Source organism: Balearica regulorum, chromosome 2, assembly GCF_011004875.1.
Source record: "Balearica regulorum gibbericeps isolate bBalReg1 chromosome 2, bBalReg1.pri, whole genome shotgun sequence".
NCBI classification, from domain to species: domain Eukaryota; kingdom Metazoa; phylum Chordata; class Aves; order Gruiformes; family Gruidae; genus Balearica; species Balearica regulorum.
In genome coordinates, this window is record NC_046185.1 from 27,332,004 (window position 1) to 27,354,321 (window position 22,318).

The 22,318-nt window shown below is 39.1% G+C and overlaps 1 protein-coding gene across 9 annotated transcripts in view; it reads left to right on the plus strand.

Annotated features, from left to right (window-relative positions):
• The window catches only part of RUNX1T1 (RUNX1 partner transcriptional co-repressor 1), a 114,261-nt gene that overhangs the window by 17,158 nt on the left and 74,785 nt on the right, over nt 1-22,318 (plus strand). For 3 of the 9 annotated variants that reach the window (XM_075743737.1, XM_075743736.1, XM_075743738.1), the window contains one exon: nt 2,875-3,047. The exons of 5 other annotated variants lie outside the window; for them this stretch is intronic. In XM_075743737.1, the coding sequence (XP_075599852.1) occupies nt 2,960-3,047 (88 nt within the window). In that variant the 5' untranslated portion in view covers nt 2,875-2,959. Of the gene's footprint in view, nt 1-2,874; nt 3,048-17,776; nt 17,892-22,318 lie in introns of those variants that run through there. One more of the 9 variants, XM_075743741.1, reaches the window with a different exon arrangement.

Consider the following 22,318-nt stretch of genomic DNA (forward strand, 5'->3'; position numbering starts at 1 on the left):
GGGCATTCACTGGGATGCCTGAATTAAACTTAGTTTTGAACTAATGACTCTTCAGGTTTCATAAAGGAGTAGGGAGATTCTTTGGTGTTGCACTTCAGTGCTGCTCTTAGCATTGTATTTCTGAAGACCCACATATTAAGGGTAAAATTTAACCAGCGAAGCGCTTAGGTGATGAAGGGATTTCTGGCAGTAACTAGGAAGTGCAATAACGGTCGATGTCTTTTGAGGCTGATCCTGATATTTGTAGTCTTTACATCCTATTAATTCCTTGAAAGATAAGCTGATACAAGAATGATTTGCCAGGGCCAATGGCTCTTCTAAAAATCTTGGCTCAGGTCATATCCCCCTTCTCTCCACATATAAGATAAAAGCACTGTGAATATGAGGTTAACTGAATTCAAATAGAAGACTCTCTCGAGTTATTGCATTCCTTAGAAAATAAATACATTTCTCATATGGTTGAGATTGATCAAAAAAGTATTCTGTATGCCAGTGATTACATTCCCATCTGTGATTAAGGTTTTCTGTCTGCATCTGGTTTTCACATTATATTTCTGTAACAAGAATCCTTTATATGGCAGAGTTCACTCTCTGTATTTTCTATTAGCTGCAGCTTGAACTACTGCACGGATCGCAGATTTACACATGTGGTTTTCATTACCTCATACCATTGAGAAAAAGTAATATTTGTTTGGGAAAGTATGTTTTTCAGAATTTCCATGGTAATACAACATGTTGATCCTTTTTTTATAACACTCTTGTAAGACTACAAATTGTTTGAGGCATTCTACTTTCAGTGAAGTTCAGACTTCAGACAATTTTGCATGTACAGTCGAACAACAGCAGCAGTTTACAATTCAGGAGGCAAAAATAAATTTTAAAAAAGGAGATGAGCATAGAATGGGTATAGCAGAATGCATCCATCACTTTGGAAAACATGGCACACAGAGAAAATGAACATGGGGCTGAAACAAAGGAAGAGTAGTAAGTTAAAGTGATGTCTTCATTGTAAGGTGGACGACAGATGGGTACTTTTTTTTTAAAGAACTTTTTTTTTTTTAACAGCAAGAGGTTTAAAAATCTTTTGCCAGCCATGGAAAAAGGAGTATGCTATTCAGCAGACACAAATACTGAATTGTTATATGTTACATAATTTAACATATTTGATCATAATTATTTCTAGTGGCCAAATTAGTAAAGGTTAGCAAAACATGAATACATCTTTACAGATGGCTGCTGTGTGTAATTCTGAATCCAAAATACAATGTTAATTTAATGTTCCACTGTAAGTCCCTATTTCAACAAGATTGTGCTATCGTCACTTGCTAGAAAACTTAATGTTTAAATGATCTCAGTGAAATTATTAGGGCCACTTGGTTAGCGAAGGATTTTTCAGTTTTGGTACGGGCATGAGCTTTTGGCCATAAAAATCAGATCAAACAATAACAATTTAGGGAATGTTGTATGCATTTATGGAAACGTAAAGTGTTATGCAAAAGTCTGGACAATTGAAAAATACACCATTCATGATAAGGCACAACTGAAAGGTAATTTTTATTGCCTGCATAAAAGCTTAGTGACAACTAGAGAATTTAATAAAAAAATAAAAACCATTTTAGAAAAGTAGTTATTTGCACCCAAGTTGGGGAGTCCTAACCACATTTTGGAGATTATTTTCCAAATGCCAAAGGCAGTTGTGTCATGTTGAAAGCTTCACAGTTGCCAAATGCTGGGCAGAGTCCTGCAGTCCTTACACGCCTCTTGTTTTCACTGAAATCAATAGAATTTTGGCCTGTGTCAGGGCTGCGGGGAAACGTCCGACCACGAGCAGGGGAAAGAAAGGACTTTGAGTGGTGAACTCCTTTGTTCTGTAACCTTAACTTGGGAAGGTTTGTTGTGATTTGAGGAGGGTGCTTGTTTGTGGGAAAGATTGCAATTTCTAGCATAAACACAAATGCGATCTTTTGCAAATGCCCTCAGGCAAATACATTTTTTTTCAGGAAGATCTAGTCCAGCAAAGAGTTGGGGCTGGGTTCTCGGGTTAGATGCATGCAGCTGCGACCAGATCCTTATGCATGCTTAACTTTATGTCCTGAAATACCTGAATAGTGGATGCAGACTGAAGCATGTATGTAACTGTGTGTGCCTGGCTCTGAAAATCTTTTCTGCCTTGACATAATTATGAACCCCTGAAAAGCATATTAATGTCTTGGAAAAACTGACATCGCTGTAATACAGGCTCATACTAATGACAAAGTATTTGTGTAACTCAAATAAACAGTTTTTGTAGGTGTTGGAGTGGGAGGCAAATTGCCTTTTCAAAAGTGGGAGGACGATTTGTAAATATATCAATAGCTTTTTGATCTCCCTTTGTTTAAATGTGTTTGCTGTTATGACTTACAAATCCAAAGTAGTACAGCAATGTGTAATTGCAAGGTCTCCGTTTTTAGTAACCATGTTCATTTAATAAATTATTCTCTAGAGCTTCTGTTGAACCAGGTAAAGTATGTAATATTTTATATGATATGAATGTATTTGAAACCAAATCTTTTTACAGAATTAGCTAATAGGTGTTTTCATAGTAGAATACAGGCTGCTCTTACTTTGTTGCACTCTGTATGTCAACTGTTTTAAATGAGCAACTTAGGATGAAACAGTCTTTGTCGAAGAATTAATACAGTTTTAAAGTACTGCCTTATATTAACTAAGAAAATGTGGGTAATTGATTTAGAATGATAGCATTTCTGTCTTCCCTTTTTATTTAAAAGACTGCTATTATCATGCAAATGAAGGGGTGTGGTGCTTCAAACTGGCTGTGATATGTGCTTCTTTTTTTTTTCTTTTTTTTTTTTTTTCATTTGTTGTTGTCAATAGAAAAGATTGATCTCTGGGCTGGTGAACATAATATCTGTCCCAGTCAGAAAAGGAAAGAGGAAATTAGCAGAGCGATTGGTGGAGAATGATATCTGTCAAAAGAAACACTTGGAGAGCACTGAGTTTAGTGATAGGTGACTGCCGGAAAAAAGGGAACTTTGAATTTTGTCAAGGTAAGGAACAGAAAAATATTTGATTTTTGTAATGTGCATACCTTTTAGAAGTTATTTTTAATGACTGTACCTTGCCTTGTAAACTGTAATTAAAAAAGAAATCTTTCCCTTTAGCCTCCAAAGAGTCTGTCTAAATCAGTGAAGGTGGTGTCTTCATTTTAATATCAGTGAGAAAGAGTACAGCAATGACAATAAAATTTCAGTGATGATTTTTCTAAAATCTTCCTTAGCTTAAAAATACATGTATGTGACATTTTTAACTGTGTTTTTTGGTTTTTGATGACACAGGTGCTCTATATGGCATGTAAATATTACTTGGCTGGGCTGTGAAAATAATAAAATTCAGTTTCCTCAACTGTGAATTGGAACAATATTTGCAACTAGGTTAAGGGACAGTTGTAACCACATTGGCAAAATGCTTGTGTTTGTAATTTAGTGGAAGCCTCTGGTAAACTCATTGCATTGGAAATCTATGATAAATTTGATTGAGATGATATTGAGAATGGATATTTCTGCTTCTTGAGTGCAAAGATTTTTACCATACTGGAAAAGTAAATCTGCTACGGCAGAACAAAATTTCTACGTAACCTATGACTGTCATTCCTGTCTTTACTGTAACTACATTTTTTCTCCTAAAATGATATGTCTAGATGGCAAGAAACTACTGAATTGGTTTTAAGTGCTTTCCAGCATTCTCATACTTAATTTCTCAGTGTTGGACCATTCCGCCTATGACATAACTTTGATAGAGTATGATACCAAAATAAAACGAACAGTGTCTGAGTACTGTAGGCTATGCTGCAGCTAGCTTTGAAGGCAACTAAGCCTCGATCGTATCACTGATCTCCCTACCCGAGACGCTGTGGCCCACACTGCTGCTCTGTCTGTGGGGCGTGGAAGGAGCACAGCTGAGAGAGCCAGCAGGAGACTTTGCACATCCCGTCGTGGCAAAGGGCTGGGGCTGAGGCTTTGTGCACCAGTCTGAACATACTTTTTAAAAATTAAATCCTATTAAAAATGAATTTGCATTCTAATTCAAGTTCCTAGCTCGGTTTAAAACAAGTAAATGCTTCTCTGGGACCTTCCTGTACAGAGGCAGAATGAATAGTCTTAGCAGGGTTTCTTCTTGCATTTTTATTTTGCTAATTTAACAGTGTATAGCTCCTGACTAATTCTCTTTTCTTCTATCTACAGTCTGTTTTTCAAAGTGCAAGTGTACTCTGTACAGGTGGTTGTTGGTTGATTTCTTTTGCCATATGGGTCTTCATAAAGGATTTTAAAAATAAATAAATGTAAAAGTAAAGATTTCATGCCTGAAGCATGCAGTGCTGGCATACTAATGGGAAGTTTATTGTGGTTTATTGCTGTCAGAGCACGTGTAACATCATGGAAATTTCCTACAACTTAGGAGAAAGGCATGTTTTCTAATACTATTCATTTTTATAGAAAGAGGGAATGAATATGACTAAAATTCACTTCATCTTTATGAAGTCCAAATGATCTACTGAAATACTCATAAATGGGAGGGAACAGCATGTTATCTGTCTTCTGAACCGTTGGGCAGGTCAGGCTGCCCCTGTCACCTGAGTGTAGGCACACTCCACCATTGTGAAGTTGCTGTATACTAAATGATTCCCTTTCCTGTGGAGTGCTATCATTGTAGCCTTATACAAAAACAAATGCATTCTCTCTATAACACAACTTACAGAGTTAACGATATTGTATGCTTTTCACCTTGATGATGAAGATGATCCAAAACTGCTTTGTAGATCTTCATGAAAGAGAGTGATCAGTGGTGGTTCGCAATTGTTAGATCTTTGGGCATTTTCATTTTAACATTTACTTGAAATGAGATGACTGGGTAAGGTACCTACATCTGGATCTATGTGTTAGTCACACGTTCAAAAATTTTAGTCTTAAATGACCAAGAAGCTCCATATTGAAATTGGATGAGTGATTAGAGATGAGGCCAACACTCTTACAGCTTAACTTGATATGGACTTTGCTGTGCCCGAGAAGATTTGACTGGCTACTTGAAACCAAAATGGAAAAAAAGACAAAATAAAAGGTCTTTAAAGAACTTTTGTAGCATAGGACTACCTATGCTTATGTGATCCCTTTCAAGCATCCTCATCTTTGTTTTGCTATTGCAAAGTCTTCTGTTCTTGGTTTCCTTTTGTATCTTCAAAACAATTGTTTGCTTACCTATTTATCTTAAAGAGCACAACTGAAATAATAAAGCCCCCTTCTAACATATAACAGCTGCAAAAGGGGACGAGTGTATTATAGACAGCGAATTGTCATTACTCAGCTCACAATCAGATTTTCATCTATTCATGTGGCGCACACCTGTGGCTTGCTGGTGTTGCTTTTGATTGGAGTGTGAGAGATCTTAATGAAAAACAAAGCTGGGATGAGAAGAAGAGACTCCACAGCACACACAGGTTACTTCATGTGTCATAAGAAAGTGAAATTTGAAATATGCTGGTTTGGAGAGAATGCCTCATGGTGAGGGAGCGTGCCTGGGTGGCTCTGCAAAGGGAGCCGGGGCCCTGCTCATTGCTGCCTTGCAAATAAGGCGTTTTTCTCTGTACGTCAGATTGATTTGGACCAGTTGAGAGCAGTGGCCGATTTCTCCAGTTTACTTTCTGAGCCAGTAAGAGTACCCTGGGCAGGAATCCAGCTTTTGAAGTACAAAGAAAATAACCTATAATCTATATAAAAAGCTGGCGGGATGGGGAAGGAAGGAAATTTACGGAGAATAACTGAGTTTGAGAACAACTGTGTTAAAAGTAGAATGCAAGGGGAGTGTGTGTATGACATTTGTATTTACTTTAATTTGAAAATACGATCTTTGAAACTGTCGAGGCGAGCGGAGGACGATCTCTCACAATATGATGTATTTATTAGTAAACTGAAACCAAGCACTCCCGCTGAAGCTGAAGTTCCTTTTTCAAAGTGATTCGCCCCCCACCCCCCACACCCTCCGAGTTTGCAGAGTTTGGGTTCTCCTTCCCCTGTCATTCTCCCCCCCCGCCCGCCTTGGTAATGTACTGTGGCTCTGATAACGTTAATGGGCTTTGCCCCACATGGAGCAGCGAGTGTATTGTACCACTGCTCACTGATCCCAGGTCAGTGTGATGCGTGAAATCAATTTATTTGAATCTCTTTGCCTGTATAGGAATTTGGCGGCGTGCCAGTTGTTTTCATTTAATGTTCTTTGTGTTGAACACAGACAAGCAGGCATGCTTTTGTACTCCTCTTTCTTCTGGTCTCTTCTCTTTTCATCCAATATTCTATTCTGTGGATTTTTCAGAAAGAAGTGGGAATATGTTACCTTTTTAAAAAAATCATTTTTGTTTAAATAGTCTTTAAAGAGCGCAGAAACTAGGTCAGTCATAGAGCAGCCTGTGTAAGGTTTTTCACTGAGTATAGGTGGTAACACCTGCCTTTTCCCATTTCATAAATTTGGGGGAAAAGAGAAAGGAAACAGCGAAAGGAAAGGTTTTTTAATGCCCAATTCTATGATTTATCTTCTAAGAGACAGACTCTCCAATAATGCTTAAAACAGAATAATTTTATTTCTAAATAACTGAATGTCTGGAAGTTGGTTGGATGAATCAGAAATACTTTTCAGGATCTTTTTCATTTTGAGCAATGACCTTGACATAAGCATTAATTTGGGAATCCCTTGCCTCATCTTTCTGTTCCTCCCTCTGTATTTAGTATTTTGAATGGCTGGCTGACGAACAGCTACCCAGAAGTACCCATTTCTTTCCCTTTTTTATTCTTTTTATGAGAAAGCAGCAAGGCATGTGGAACAGAGCGAGTAATTTAGTTCTTAACAAAAAAAAAAAAAAAAAAAGTCAACAGCAGATATTTCCAGGAGGATTTGTTTTAGAGCTTGGTGTCGGGAGCGGGAGAGATGGAGAACAGGAGGAGAAGACTCTGTTGATGCTCCAGGCGGTTGGTGCGGAAGTTGATATGCAGAACCGTGGAGCCGCAGCGCAGGGGTCAGACTCGTACACATCAGCCCCGTTTCCTTGTTTAATTACCTGAAGAGCAAAACATCCAGGCTGGGAGTGTGTGAAAACCCAGTATCTTGAAGAGCAGTTTGCTGCTCTGACATCCTGCGAGGCCAGCCCCGTCTGTCCGCAAACGTCAGGGCTGGTTCCTGACAGCGGGCTATCTCTGCCGGGCCTGGGTTCCTTCCATTCAGGAGGCATTGTGTAGAAGAGGGTTTGGTCAGGAATTTGAGGTTCCTGCCAGTTCTTCCAGTCCGGACAACCCTGTGACAGATAGGCCAGATTTTTTTCTTTTAAAGAATAATAATAAAAAAAAAAAGGCTCTTTTTAGTCTTTCCCTTGTAATTCTGGCATTGGTATAATACCGACTGAAACAAAACACGTTAACCCTTTTGCTTCCGAATTGGCGGCTTTTTCCTTTTATTGTTCTTTCTCCCCTTGCTTGAATTCTTGTATTTTCAGAGGTAAAAATCTTCTGAGGAGCCAATTTTTTCAGGTGGAGTTCGTGCTATGCAGCAAATAAACTTTTGAAAAGGTTATTTTTTTGTTGTAGTCATTAACATAATCATCATTATTGACATTTTAAGTTTTTTCATTTTCAGCATGCTTGGCAACATCATTTTTATTCATCCCGTGGACTCAAACCAAGCCAGTGTTTGTTCTGGGGTGACCTGTTATAACAGTGGTGGCAGCAATCAGCGCTTCCATTCTCGTTATTGATGAGGTTTTCTTAGACAGCCAGCTTGGTGTTCAATTTTAACACTTTGGGATAGGGTCAGTCATAGTCCTTGCTCCTCGTAGCTGCTGTTTGTTGAGGTCACTCAACAGGCTGAAGGTGTGGGTGTGCGAGGCAGGGCTCTGAGCACCGAGCAGGTTTGGGCCCGCAGATTCAAAGTGTTCATTGGGATGTAAAACTTGAGGCTATAGCTGAAAGATACTGAAATGTTCATTTAGGTAAAGGTCTTGAATATTTTGAATTGTGAAGAATTAAAGTATGACTTCTTGTTTGAATGATAAATGAAGAATATGACTCTTATTTGGATAACTTTAATACTCTGGTTTATAGCACAGTGCTGTTCATAGTTGTACTGGCAGAACTTAAGATCACAAGGTACAAGCAGTAGAGGGAAGGAACGTAATTAATATGACTTTGCAGCAAAAATGAGTGTAGCATGTGACTATTGCCTTTTATTGTGGGCAGAAGCTGGTCCAGGAAAGATATTTGTGGTTGTAGGAGTGGAGAAGGAGATCTGAAAGTTAACTATGGTTCTGTTTTCTTTTATGCTGACGGTTTTCAGTCGAGTCTGTAGGTTATGCCTGCAGTCTTGAGGACAAAATAGTTTAAGCAGTATCTTATATTTTCCCTGCTAATATTTCTAAGGATTTTGTAATACAGATTTAAGGGCATACTTTTCTTCTTGCATGCAGACATTACTAGGTAAGGGTTTTAGGAGACCCTTCATTAAGAGAAGGTAGCCTTCAGCAGGCACACGCAGCTGGGAGTCAATGATAGTGCAGTGGGACCAAAAGAGTCATTATGATCTATTGTGCCACTAATCCTCCATCTAAGAAGGATTTGCAGGGGATGGTGCGACAAAAGAGCTGTTACAGTGTATCAGATCAATAATCGTGATCTAATAAACTCTTGAATATGTACCTAATCCTTCACCTTAGAATCAGCCCCCCTTCATTATGAACTCCTTAGGCTACTCTGGTGTAAAGGTGCCTTTAAGTAAAAGTGAATTACTTAGACATGTAGTTTTAAATCTCTTTATCCTGTTGTCCTGTAAAGAAGCCATAGTTTTAATAAGCATTGCTTGTATCTACAGGATGAAAAAAAGATGGTTTAGGCATTGTGGTCAGTGTCATGTTCCTATAGAGCTTATACATATAAAGGAAATTACATGTCAGTGTGAAAGCGCTATTAGTTAGTTAAACCTTTACAAGTCATGTAAGCTGTGTCGCTCCTTCCGCTGTTTTACATGCCTTTACATTTTTTGCAGAGTTCATAATCTAATGAACTGTCAGTGACCTCTAGCCAACCATTGCCCACCTCAACCCACAGCAGAGTAAGAGAAAGTTCTCAGTAACCACACTGTCTTTCCTCCCACTCATTGAGTGTCTGGCTCCTCTTTGAAAATGGCAGAAAATGATAGCCTTTAATCCATAGTTGCCACCTCAAAAATCCCTCAGAGATAATGGTCTTAAATCAGCATTCTGTTAAAAAAACCCTATTTATCTTGGGCATCTCTGCAAGTCTCTGCTGTGACAATCTTGCTTAAGGAAAGTTCTTGTGGATAACGGTTCCCAAGCTGGTTTGGGCTTTATTAAAACTGGCACCTTGCATTGTGCCCAAACACTTACTGCTGCTCTTTGCAGATGTTCTCCTGGTGTGAAGTGGTGTAATTTGCTCTTGATATGAAATTCCACTTCATAATCACCTCTGCATTCTTCTCCTGCTTCTCTTCTGAATGGCTACAACGAAGCACCATGTGGAGTACAACACAATTAGATAAAATGAAATGATGTTTAAAGACCTGTGTTCCTCAAGGCTCCTCCCCATTCCTAAAGAAACAAAGATTTTGTATGTTAATTTTCCTCAGCTATGATGGGTTTCCTCTGGGTTGGACTAAAACCACAGAGCTTATGTCAACACATTGTGTTTCCAGGGAGCATGGTATGCTCCTCTGATTGCACATTAAGTGGATCCCATTCTGGCTCAGTTTTGTAGTGGAAACCTAACTGGTACAGTGTTTGTCCCTCAATGTTAGAGTGCTGGTTGTTGATCTTTCATTTATTACGGGTAAAATTTTATGGTAGTACTTGCAGCTTCAAATTCTGGAACTTCTAGCTTTCAGGGCTAGCAGAGGTGGGAGAGGACGAATGTCCAAAGCAGAAGGAGCAGACACGAGACATGTAGGGGATTGGGGAGGGGAGGTGCGTAGCAGGGTGAGGTGGTGTCCCCAGCATCAAGAACATAGGGTTAGGCATAATGGCAGAGGGAAGACAGAGGGCACTGAATGGAAAAGTAGAGAAAAATGTGATGAAAGGTATAACTAAGGAAACACTGGAAAGAAAGATTTCCGTGACTAAAATCAGAACCGTCCCTTTGTCACTCACAAATGATAATGCTTTTCCATCATCAAGGGTTGAATGAGTCTGTGTACTGATTCTGGTGTGTTTCCAGACGCTGAACTGCATTAGAACAGTTCACTTGGTAATACCGCTTTGCTGTTTTAGCAATTACAGGGTCTGCCAGTGGGTTGTCCTATTATAACTGTGAGAAGACTCATCCATAACCACTTTTCTGTTAGGACTTTGTTCTCGTCATGTAAAAAGCTGCCCCCCTGCCTTTATGCCATTAGCCCTTCGTATTCATCAGGGAAAGTTAAAATATTTGATGAAGAAGTGGCTTTCTCACCTGGCTCTGGAAAGCAAATAATTTAAATGGAGAAATAATGCTTAGCTGTCTTAGATATGCTCAAATATTTATTTACAGTCTTCATTCACTGCACTCTTGAAATTACTCAGTAGTTGACGGATCTAATGCTAAAATAAAGGCATTAACAGTAAATGCCAACATACTGTACAATGGCACTGCTGGGATGTTACTGGCACTACTGTGTGCATCAACACATAACAAGGCATGCAGAAGGGCATGGTTTCCAGCCCATTGTAGCAGAGCCCAGTGTAAAGATTTTGCTGCCAAATGCAAGACTAAGCTTTACTTTCTGAATGCTTGTCAGTTTGTTTTACAAACACAACGGTATCCTTATATTGTTGAATATATACATGTATATGTTGAATAATATTATTCTTTAATTGCCCTTATATACCTGATTAAGTATTGTGGTTTGCAAATTTGTATTGAATCTCATCAGCAACAATAGCTTTGTATCAAGGTCCCTTTGAACAAAGCTTTTGTACCATTATAAATGTGGTAAATAAGTGCAAAGTGATCAATATATGATAAAAGGGTGAAGAAGGGAGATCAAGAAGTAAGAATATTTCCATATAAAATATTTTTCCCTGTTGAAAATGGCAGTATGAGCATAAATAAGTCTTTTGTATTGCTGTGTATTTGCTCCACCTGGTGGATTTTCCTGAAAGTGTTTTTAATCCTTGCTAATAAGGGGAAACTGTCTTTAATTGAGTATAAAAACACAGTACCAAGAGTGAAGGCAACTTTTTTTTTTTTTTTTTAGAGTAGCAATAGCATTGCAAAAGGCAGATTTGGGGAAACGAAACATTATGATTAGGTATTTCTCTTGGCCACACTTGGTCAGTACGGTAATCTCTGAAAGCAAGGCATTCCAAATCAATTAATGATAACAGTTTACCCTTGGACTCATCTAGAGATTAGTAATTTAAAAGTCCAAATCTGTGGCTTGTGGGGTTCTACATGATCAGTAAAAGCAAGGATTTGGTATCTGGCAGCATGCCCCACACCCCCCTCGCCCTCCCACCCCCCATAATTCTTGAGCCCCCCCGATGAGAAGTAGCAGTGCTATTGAAAAAGACAGTTCCTGCACCGAAGTGTTACCACTGTACATCGGCATAAAATCTGTCTGTCATTAAGCTAGCTTTGCAAACATTGTTTTCTTTGGAATTCGTAAGGACTCGGTTATGCTTTGATCATCTCATTGTTCTCCTTAGGTTATTTTTTTCCTTTAGAGTGTAATGGCTCCCTAACAGAAGGTGAAGTTTAGAAAATAGTGTCTCCATATGCAAGGGATTTGGAGACCTTTTTATTGTCTTTAAAAATGTCATTCATAGTCCTCATTAGCATTTATTGTTGCAAGCGTACAAGCAGAAAATGTGAAATTGGTATGTCATGAATAGCTCCACAGAGCTCTAGAGCCCTGAAATTTTGCCTGCAGTGTGGTGTGGGGCAGGCATTGAGAGAAAGCTGGCCAGATGGCTGCCAGCACAGAGCAGAGCTGCAGGTTTTTGTCTCTGGTGCTGAGAGGAGGGAAAGTTCACTGGAGCATACGCTATCACCCCTTGCGTTTTTACAAAACTAACTCGCCATCAGTCAAAATGGGGAGGTGGTGACATTGAAACAAAAGTTTTCAATATAATGTAACAGTCCTTGTCAAATGAATAAAATATGTTTAGTTAGTGTCACAAATATTGACATGTTACAAAGAAAAATGCAAGGCTCAAATTTATGGCTAGTGGTAGAGACGCTTTCACACAAATATGCTCTCACATTATCTTTATTATGAAAATCCTATGCATTGAAAAGACATTGATTAAAGGTCAAAACTAGGGTTAATATACTACAGCAGGAGGAGTTTCCCTACCCGTGTTGAACGAGCAAACACTCAGAGCTTCCACTCAAAAAGCAACTGATAGCTTGAAATCTTTTTTTTTTTCTTTCCTTTTTTTTTTTTTTTCTTCTTTTTGGATCTTAAAATATGACCCTAGTTCAGCAGGACCAGATACTCTCGTCCAGGCGTCTCTGTGTCACGCCAAATGTGTTCTTTCTCCAGTCAGTGAAATAGCGTCTTTAGTGTTTTCTTGTTGTCCTTTCAGAAATAATATCAAATCAATATCAAATTTTCTAAAGTGCATCAGTGATGCCTATGCTCACATGGTGTGGTAATTTCCTTTGAATCCAAATGATGATAGTAATTAACAGTCAATTCTAATTTGCGTTACCCACATTATAGCAAATACTGTATTTAATAAAAAATGCAGGCAAAACTTGGTTTAGCTCAGATCAAGTGAAAGAAATAGCCACCAACCTGGGTACATATATGTGAGTTTGTCCATATGAGTGTTGTTACTAAAACGCACATTTTATTCTGTAAGAGCGTGTGTTCTTTAAGACCTGAAGCCTGTGTTGGCCCTCCCATTCTGAGTCAATTAATTTTTAGTGGAAGTATTCTTCTCCTATGATAGACATTTATGTATATTCCCATTGTTTTAAAAACTGAAATATACCTGAAATGCCACTGGGATTTCAGACAGCGTTCAACAAGAATGAATTTCTTTGGTTCTTTTTTTAACCTATAAGCAATAGGCAATCTAGGTTGCCAAGTCTGACCCACTGCCAAGGTTGTCTTTTTTAACAGATGATTTGAAATCCTCTTTAGAGGACTAATTTCTGATTATCCCATTGAAATAGTATGACTTTTACATTTTCTTAACTGAAAAAAGAGACGTATGCTTTCTCACCTCCAATGCATTTAATCCTGTATTAGAGGTAACATGATGAACAGTTTCCATTAGACCACCAAAATATTTTCTTCCCAGTTTGGTGACTCTAGCTTTCAACTATTGAGTATTTGTGTAGGTAATCTCAATTAGTCTGTGTTTCATGGAGCTATGTATGTTTTAAGGGTCCCATTTGTCTTTTTTCAGAAGTTCAGAAAGCCTTGCCAATAAGGAAATGCTTAGGGAAATGTTTAGTGTTATCTGGCAAATGTTTTGTGTTGCATGCATTAAGAACTACTGTTAACAGATAAGCACATATCTTATTGGAATATTTTAATTCCGTTTCCAAGCAAAGAGTTAGAAATTTATAAAGAAGTGTCTTTCTTGAATAGCTTGAGCTCTTTTGTGGTAGTACAGTAAAAAAAAAAAGCGAGGCTAGGTACAACGTCATGGAAAAAGTCGCACAGAGGGTACTTGTTGTAGTCCTAGGTGGACTGCTGTTACACCAGGCGACAGGAGATGCTGAGCAGCAAGAAATTAGTGAGCTTCTCCAGAAGGGATTGCCTTGACTGTACTTTGGTTGGACAATCAACTGAATAAAGTTCAGAAAGCATCCAGAAGTGGTCGTCCCCCATCAGCTCTACAGCTCACACATTAGGTGGGTTTGCCCTGTCAGTGGGATGCCTTAAGAAAACACTAATAGCTTCCAGCTGGGTGGAAAATCAAAACGTTTGGGGGCTGACAAAACTAGCAGATTTGAATTTGAAAGCCCAGCTAATGCCTCCATTTTTATTTACCACTCGCCCATAAAAGATTATTTTCCAATATGTCAGCCTCATTTGGTGGCCAGTGGTCTGAAAGTGAAAGTGGAACAAGCAAGCGGGGAAATCTGGACATTAGTGAGTCCGCCCTTTCAAGCTGGTGTGCCACTTTGTGGAATGGCCTTCCCTGAGATTGGGGGGGTCCTAATGACCATTCATCAATGCTCGTTGACTGATCATTGAGTGCCTTCTCATTCAGTTTATCAAGTCTTGCACATAAAAAGTCAGAATAAGCATTATTCAGCTTTGTTAAAGCCAACTAGGAGTAAAATGCTCCATTTGAACCCATTTTGCCCTTGGTTTTTCACTTTGTTAATGCAGTCCTGCTTAAATGAGTGCTTTTATTGGGTCGGTTAGAATATCTGAAACTATTAATTCTCTTGTATTGAATAGCTGGTGGCAGGCCAGAGCAGATGGGGTAGAAAACTATTTGGTTGGGTGTATTGCTTTCAATTAGGATCAATGAGGTTTCAGCTCCTTTGAATTAACTCACTTAATACCCACTGTGTGAAGTCACAATGTATCACAACAGTCCGCTATAAGTGGAGCGGGAAGTTGAGAAGTCCTACAGAAAAGCTTTGAGTTAAATTCTTCCTTCACTGTTAATAGAGAGCTTTCATGAACTACAGATGCGTTTCAGTGGACTTCCAGTCCCTGTTAGTGAGCTAGGTCTGCGCAAAAGGCAATCTATGTCCTTTTAAATGGTGATTCTTTGGAATTTCTCCTTTCCATCAGATCCATGTCTTAGCAACTGTATATCATCCAGTGCATAAAAATCTTCTCCCCCCCCCCCCCCCTTCAAATATATGAATATGGAGGCTGTTTTGCCTTCCTTACCCATTAGGAGTTGTAGAGGATTATTTAAAATTATTTTGGAAAGTGTTTTGAATGATTGTCAAAGCAGCAGCTGATTCACACCCGGGAAGGTGTAGCGTAACGCACCATAAAGAACCTGGCCAAAGATTATCTTCTGGCTTTTTCACTCTCTTTGTTTTGTATCCCTTTCATTTTCGTATTACACATAGTACTGACTCTTGTGATACAGCAGAATCGTTCCTATGTTAAAAGCACTGCCTTAGCTTTCTTAGAGGAGAATAAAACCATTTTACAGCATCAACTGTCCACCTTTGCTTGGCCTGCTAAAATTTCAGACCTGGTGCAAAAACTGTTGGGGGAAGCTTTAAGTGACTGCATTAAAAATGGGGGTGGAGTGGGGAAGGCAAATAAATATCCACAGATATTTATTCAGGGAGGACTGCCAAATGGGTTGCAGCCTGCCTCAGTGTATTAAATAATGAGAGGGAAAAACTATTCATGCAGCTGGCTGCTTGAGAAAATGCTGAAGTAGTCTCAGATGCACAGGCATTCTGTTAGCCCCTTCCACGAGCAGACTTCTAGGTGAGAATCTCCAGGGATCCAGGTTTTGTTGACGTGGATCAATTTAAATGGCAATTACTGTAGTCAGATAACAGCTTAAAAAGGCTTTTTACACACAGAAAAAAGATGCATAATCACACAGCATATGGAAGTTCAATTTCGTGAGCCGTGGTCTGTGGATTTACAATGTACTGATATTAAGACCTACTTTAAAGAGTGAATATTGTTCGGTTTTATTAAAATGCGTCATACCTTTGACACGTTACTTTCTACTCTAAAGCTGATTCAGGCTGCATCTATGTTGATGAAAGGTTGCATTTCCAACTGTGAAAATGTTTTTCCTTTCATGTAGAGTACAGCATTAAAAAAGAAAAACAACACAGCAAATACAATACTAACTGCCTGGTTTTAAATAGTGCATCAAATAATAAAACAAAAAGAATGGTAAATTCTTTAAAGGCCTCTATGGCACAGACTTTGCTTGTTTTTGTCTCCCTTTCCCCCCTCCACTCTTCCCCCCTTCATGAAAGCGGTCTGTCATGAAAACATTTTCATGTTTTGGTGTTTCTCTTGGGCGCTCCGACACTCAAAAATCCATTACAGAGAACTGCATTACAGTAGATATCTGATGAAGATGAAGAAAAGACCTGCCTCAAGTAGCAGACGTGTTATATTGTTAGTGCTGGGGGGGTGCTCACTGGGGCGAGGGGAGCTGCTCCTTTGCTGCTTTGATCGTCTTGAATTCGCCACTCCTGTGTTTGGAGTCTCTCTCCTATTTAAGTGAAGCGTAAGGGTGGCACTTAGGTAGCGTTTAAAAAAGTTATTGTGGAAATATGAGTAAATGGACTCATTTGCTTTAAGTGAGAAATATTCATGGGTTCAGTCCGTGTTATTTTTTGCTTAATTTCGCATGTGTGTCCATTTCCTAACTAGATCTTTATCGGGCTCTGGCAGCTAGAGGAAGGAAGAGGAAGGCCTGAAAGCAGGGTTGTTTCTGCATAGTAGAGGCAGAAGATGGCATAACGTAAAATCAGGGGGATGCATAAATAAGTACAAAAGGATGAGTCTTGTACTGATAAGAACGCAGCTCCTGAAGACCTGACAGAATCACTGCCTTTCTGTGTGGGTTTAAATGCATACCGCAAAGGCAAAGTCGGAACCAGGACCTACACGCTAATTGCTAGAGAAATACTTGATACTAAAGGGAGAAGCTTTTGCAAGTGCTAAATGGGAGGAGAGTTTTAAAAAGAAGATATTTTCCCTTGTGCCTGGAATTTTGTGCAAGGCTATACGTGCTACAGAAGGCATGCGAGTCAGGCGTATGTTTCTCCTAAGAGGCAAAGATGTTTTACAAAGGACTAAAGAGGGACTGCTGAGAAGAAAATAGCCAGCTTTAGATAAAGCACTATAACAAAGACTTGTAGTTTTATGTATCATGGTGTCCATTAAAGCTTAATAGGGAAGAGTGCATTGAACCTAGCCAGGCATACGTTATTCATGTGAAGGATAAACATTTAAGGGGTGTGCAAAATCAGAAATTGGGAGGACATGATTGTTTAGCTTTTGAAAAAGCTTTATAGGGAAGATTTTGTTTTCATCCCCCATGGATCACCATGCAAGGTAAAGGAGAGTAAGCTGCAAATGTTTGGAACATATCAATGCAGGAATCCCAGGGGGTTAAAAGCACTATGGTAAAATAAAAGTGGTCTGCTTTCTAAGTGTGTTCTATTTTACACATACTACTGAGAATCTGAGAAAGGGAGTGATTTTGATACTCCGTTCACTATAGTAAACCAGCATAATAATGACAAAAGTGTGGGGAGGGGAGGAAGAGGAGGGGGGACCCTCTCGTATATCCTTGTGCACGTTTTGAATTTCTAGCTAAATAAACAAACGTAGTCCTATGGAGTGCAAAATTATGGCTGTTAAAGAATGAATTTGTTTCCACTTTTGGAGGAGAGCTCATTCGGAGCGATGCTTTTTTCTTTAATTGCTGTCAGCAGAAGAAAGGGTTAACTTTTAAAGAAAAAAAATGAATAATTCAGTGTTTGGCTTATCACTCCGCATTTTACTTTCTATTCTTTGGTCAACTGGAACTTGGTGTGAAAGGTAGAGTAAAAGGAGTCAGCTGAGGGGAGCCAGGGTTGTGATAATTTGCACACACATCCCTGTCATTGTTCTGCCTGAAGAGACAGGGCTGGGTTCAAGGCCACATGTGCTCCTGTCATCATTCACATTTCTGCTCCAAGTGCAATACAGAGTGTCAGCTCTCCATCTGTCTTTGCCTGGCAAACGCACGCGCCCAGCATCCTGCCTCCAGCTACGCTGCCACAGCCAGTTCTGATGGCCCTCCTCGCTTCTCTCTGTTCATTCCAGAACAGGAGGCACTGAGCCCTAAATAAGCTTGCTTTTAGGAGAGAGCCATTTACAGTGTGGTATATTTTATCCAAGGATGCCTGGTGAGTTGAAATTATTGCAGCTCTTTCGGTTTTAAATGAGGAAACACTAATTGTTTTTTGATAGTAATTTTTTCTTTCTTTTTTTTTTTTTTTTCTTCTTTTCTTTCTTTCTTCCTCTTTTAATATAGAGGGTGATTTGCAAGCTGATACTGGTACGGAGCGATCGTGGATGCTAATTCTGTTGTGTATATGTTTGGGGGAGGGGAATTTGTGCGAGGGAACTGCCAGAGATGATACTTAGAGCAGGACTGGATGTTTCAATGAAAAGGGATAGAAATAGCAGAAAGTCACTGGCTTTGTGGGTGCGGGTCTCTGCACGGGGGATCATTTTTAGCGAAGAGAAATACAGCTTTGGGCTGGCTTTCATGACTGTCAGCTGTACCTAGAATCTGCAAACATTTGATCGGTAGAGATCATTCACAGCGTTCACCCATCAGCTGAAATTATCTCTGTGAAAAGCTGTTTATGTTAGAGAAGTGAAGGAGATTTATAAAGCAAATTATTCCAGCGTCGTCCTAAATCGTAGTCCTTAACTGCCACCAGGCAGATCACTGAAATATGTTGATTCAAAATAAAACAATAAAAAAATCTGCTGAATTAGAGGAATTGCTGTGGAGCTGGAAATTTTAATAGGTCGGTTTCCTCAGGAAAATATTATCCTTGGATCTTACGATCGCTTGTCTAATTGATCAGTGTTATTGCCAATGAAAACGGTGCTTCTATGCAGGGTGATTTGTCTGAGGGGTTTTGCGAGATGCTTGACCACAACCGAGTGGATTGAATTCGGTGTGTTTTGTTTGTTTTCTGTTGTTGTTGGTTTTTGGTTTCTTTTTTTGTTTTTCTTTTGTCCCCCCCCCCCCCCCCCCCCCCCCCCCTTGGTAAGGACTGGAGAGAGCCATGTGCCTGATTATAGCCGCCTGTGTCTCTGGATAAAAAAAGACAGGGCTAGAGATCCTACAGCTGGCTGGTTCTTGTGGATTATTTGGGTAGGACAGGCAGAAGAGGCTACGCTTGATCACAGAGAGTCTGTACACCTCACAGATGGTGTTTTGAAACAGTATCTGCCAGTTTGCTGCAACCACAGTTGCATGTAGGTATTGCCAGTTGTTGGAAGAATGTTTTCCTTTTAGGATTTTTATACACGGTCATACCCTACTGCTGGTATGTTTGCTGATCCTCTGGTTGTAACAAGAAAGTGGGCTCTGTTTGCTCAAAGCACAAGGCTAAGAGGATTTATATGGTTGAAATATGGGCAAATTAATTTGCATAGATAACAACTGAGGACTATGAAAGGTCAATTTAACCCTTTAAATGTCAAATTTGATTTGCATGCATTACATTCCTGGGAATGTGGTCTTCATTAGAAATATCATGGTAATTCATTAATTTGGAAAACTGTGCATTCTGCATAATTTGAATCCTCTGATGTTTCCTTTATATTTGTATGAAACTCATCTTCTTGTGCAGTTTACTATTTCTGTTTTTATTAAGGTATTTGAATGTACTAAAACGACACAATCTTATCAGTTTTGATTCTTGTGTGCATTATTTGGGGCTATTGGCAAACACTGTTGGAATGCCTAGAGTGGAGGTTTTTGAAACCCTATTAAGCCTTTGGCATTTAAATTACTTAATCTACCTGCTGGTTAAAATTTCATGCATCTTTAATCAAAATGGCATGCGCTACACTCAAGTATGTATACCCTTATCAATACTCGTTAAGCTTTACTATTAAATAAATCTTTAATTTCCAGTATTCTCTTAAAGCAGTAGCAAGCAAGAAGTGTGTTTTAATGTCAGCTCAGAGTGTTAGAAAACCTTGCACTTGGATACAGAGAATACACTAACAGCTGTGACTGGGAGCATGTGCCAGAATGGAGATACTTGAACAGATCTGACACTTGGCTATTTTTGACACCCATCTGCACTTTTTTACTCTCCTCTAGAATGAACTGCCTCTCAATCTGTTCACAGCATATTTTAGCCCTTTAATATTGTGGTGTTGGGTTTTTTCAAATGGGCATTATTAGCCATCTGGGGCAGATTTTGTATTTTAAAAGTAAGCACATTATGTACAGGAGATTAAAAGGATGTGCATTTTTATGTAATCTGATATTATGTCGGTGCCTTTTGTGTATGTGTGAAGTCTTGATTTCAGAAGCACCCCTTTACTGATTCTGACGTCTGAAGTCCTCCTCCTTTTGGGGAAAGAGCAGGAAGTAATAAAGACGGGTTCTGGTTTATGTGTAGCGATAACACTTTTACACAAAATAAATTTGCCCTTCAAAGACAAACTGCTCGTACTGTTATAATTGCAACTGGTCGCTCACCTCTCGCTTGCCTGCCAGGGCAAAGCGACAGCAGCGAGGCTTGCTAATGAAACGCTGTAAAAGCGGTTCAGATCTCTTGTTTGGGCGCTACTGCAACTCCGAGAAAAGTGTGTAGAAAGATAATCCCGTTAACATGCAGCTTGCAGTAACCAAGTTAACCATTTTGTCGTGAACTTGAGGAAGTGCTTGTCTCTAAATAATTGATGCTGGGGGAACAGTGTTCAAATTTAATACCGGACACTGGTTTGTCTGATTACTGTGAATGTGTTGGTTTGGGTTGGTTTTTTGTTTTGGTTTGTTTGTTTGTTTTTTAAGAACTGTTTATTCTCAACTTTATTTATGAAACATCACAAATCTATCAGTCATTTTATAGTACTTTCAAAGAACAGATGTTGGCCTACAAAATGCTTTATTATTGCCCATGGCAGTATTCAGCATGGTTTCCTTAAAAGGACAATCAGTGATCACAGTCATTGTAGCCCAGAAATAAAGCTGCTCTTTCAGAAGATGGCCTGGTATTAGGTCAGACCACCCTTTCTTTGCTTCTGCTCTCCAGATGTGGCTGCAACTTTTTTTTTTTAAGTTCATGTTTCAAAAAAAATGGGTTTGTTTTCAAAATCTGGTTTTACTTAAGATATCTCCATCCTGGAGTGCATTTCATAAATTGCCCACATATTTTTCTTAGCAGAGAACTTAACTGGCTGTAATTTTTAACACATGGCCACATCATGTGATATTTTCAAAACATTTGCACATAGCTTTAAGAAGGTCCCAGCAGAAATGATCCATCATCTCACAGCCAGCCCATTTCTTAACAGCATATCTGCATTTTCCATTTAGCAGAGCTATATATTATTAGCTTACATTTTGGGTAGTAAAACAGTGCATTGCTGATTGTAAAACATGGACTTTATTATCTGCTGAAAATTGATTTGGCATTTATAGCCACTGTGTACTAGACTGGCGTTCTGGTTTTAACATTAGTGCTTGCAAGTGATGATTTGTTTAAAGAACAGAAACAAAATTGCCATGGACATAACTGTTAGTGTCCTAGTAACTGAACATTTGGATTATCCACCTGTTTTTTAAATACAAGCATCTAAATACTGTTATACAGCAAAAGTCTCCTAACAGTCCATTAACTGACTTGTTCTGTTTTAAGTTGCAGTTGCTATGCTGTTATATTAGGACAATTCTGTGTCTTGCAAAACAAGTTTCCTGCCAAACTGGGAAAATGTGTCTGGAAATACTTAAATCTGAGTGTTAACCTTGCATCATTATTCCAATCATCCTACATAATGACTTTATCTTCTTCAGGATTCAGATAGGAGTGAAAAGCTGTTTCCTGAAGAGGACCGTGGGTCACTAGGTTCTTCAGCTACGTATTGCAGGGTTTGGAAGATGACGTGTAATGACTTGCTTTTCAAAGTATTAAAGTTTCTTCTTCTTTTATGGTAGTAATAAATTCCAAAGTCTGCATGACATTATTGCTCTTATTTTTAACCCATGGGGCTGTGAACAGCACCTTGGTACGTATGCATGGAAAGTAACTAACACATCATGGGATGCAGATCATGCTGCAGAAATAGCTGCTAATATATTATTTTTAAGCAGAGTCCCAAACACTCTTTCCCTGTGAAGATTTAGTGCTTTTCAACTCAGACCCTTAGCTGGAGAGGAACAAATGAATCCGTTTCTCAGGATTGGTACTTCTTTGGTGTGCACAGGGTGTTTAGCACCAAACACATCTTTATTTGAAGATTTTGGACTCCACGCTAATCCATAATTGCCAGTTAAGGCATGATCATCGTAGCTTGCAAATCAATGTGATCTATGTATATGCAACTTTAAAAAAGACTGAAATACCAATTTTGGTAAAACAAATTGTAAAATTATGTGATACGCCAATTTGAAAAGTCTAAATAGAGAAGCTGATACATGTAAGAGCAGAAGAAGACATGGTATGTGGTCCTGTTCAGGACCTGTACCTATACCCGTACCAGTTTTCTGATTTGTTGGCTGCATCCTTTTTTCATCCAAGTGTGTACATCAAGGATAACTCTACAAAAAATCAGTTGAAGCCTGACCTCTCGCTGC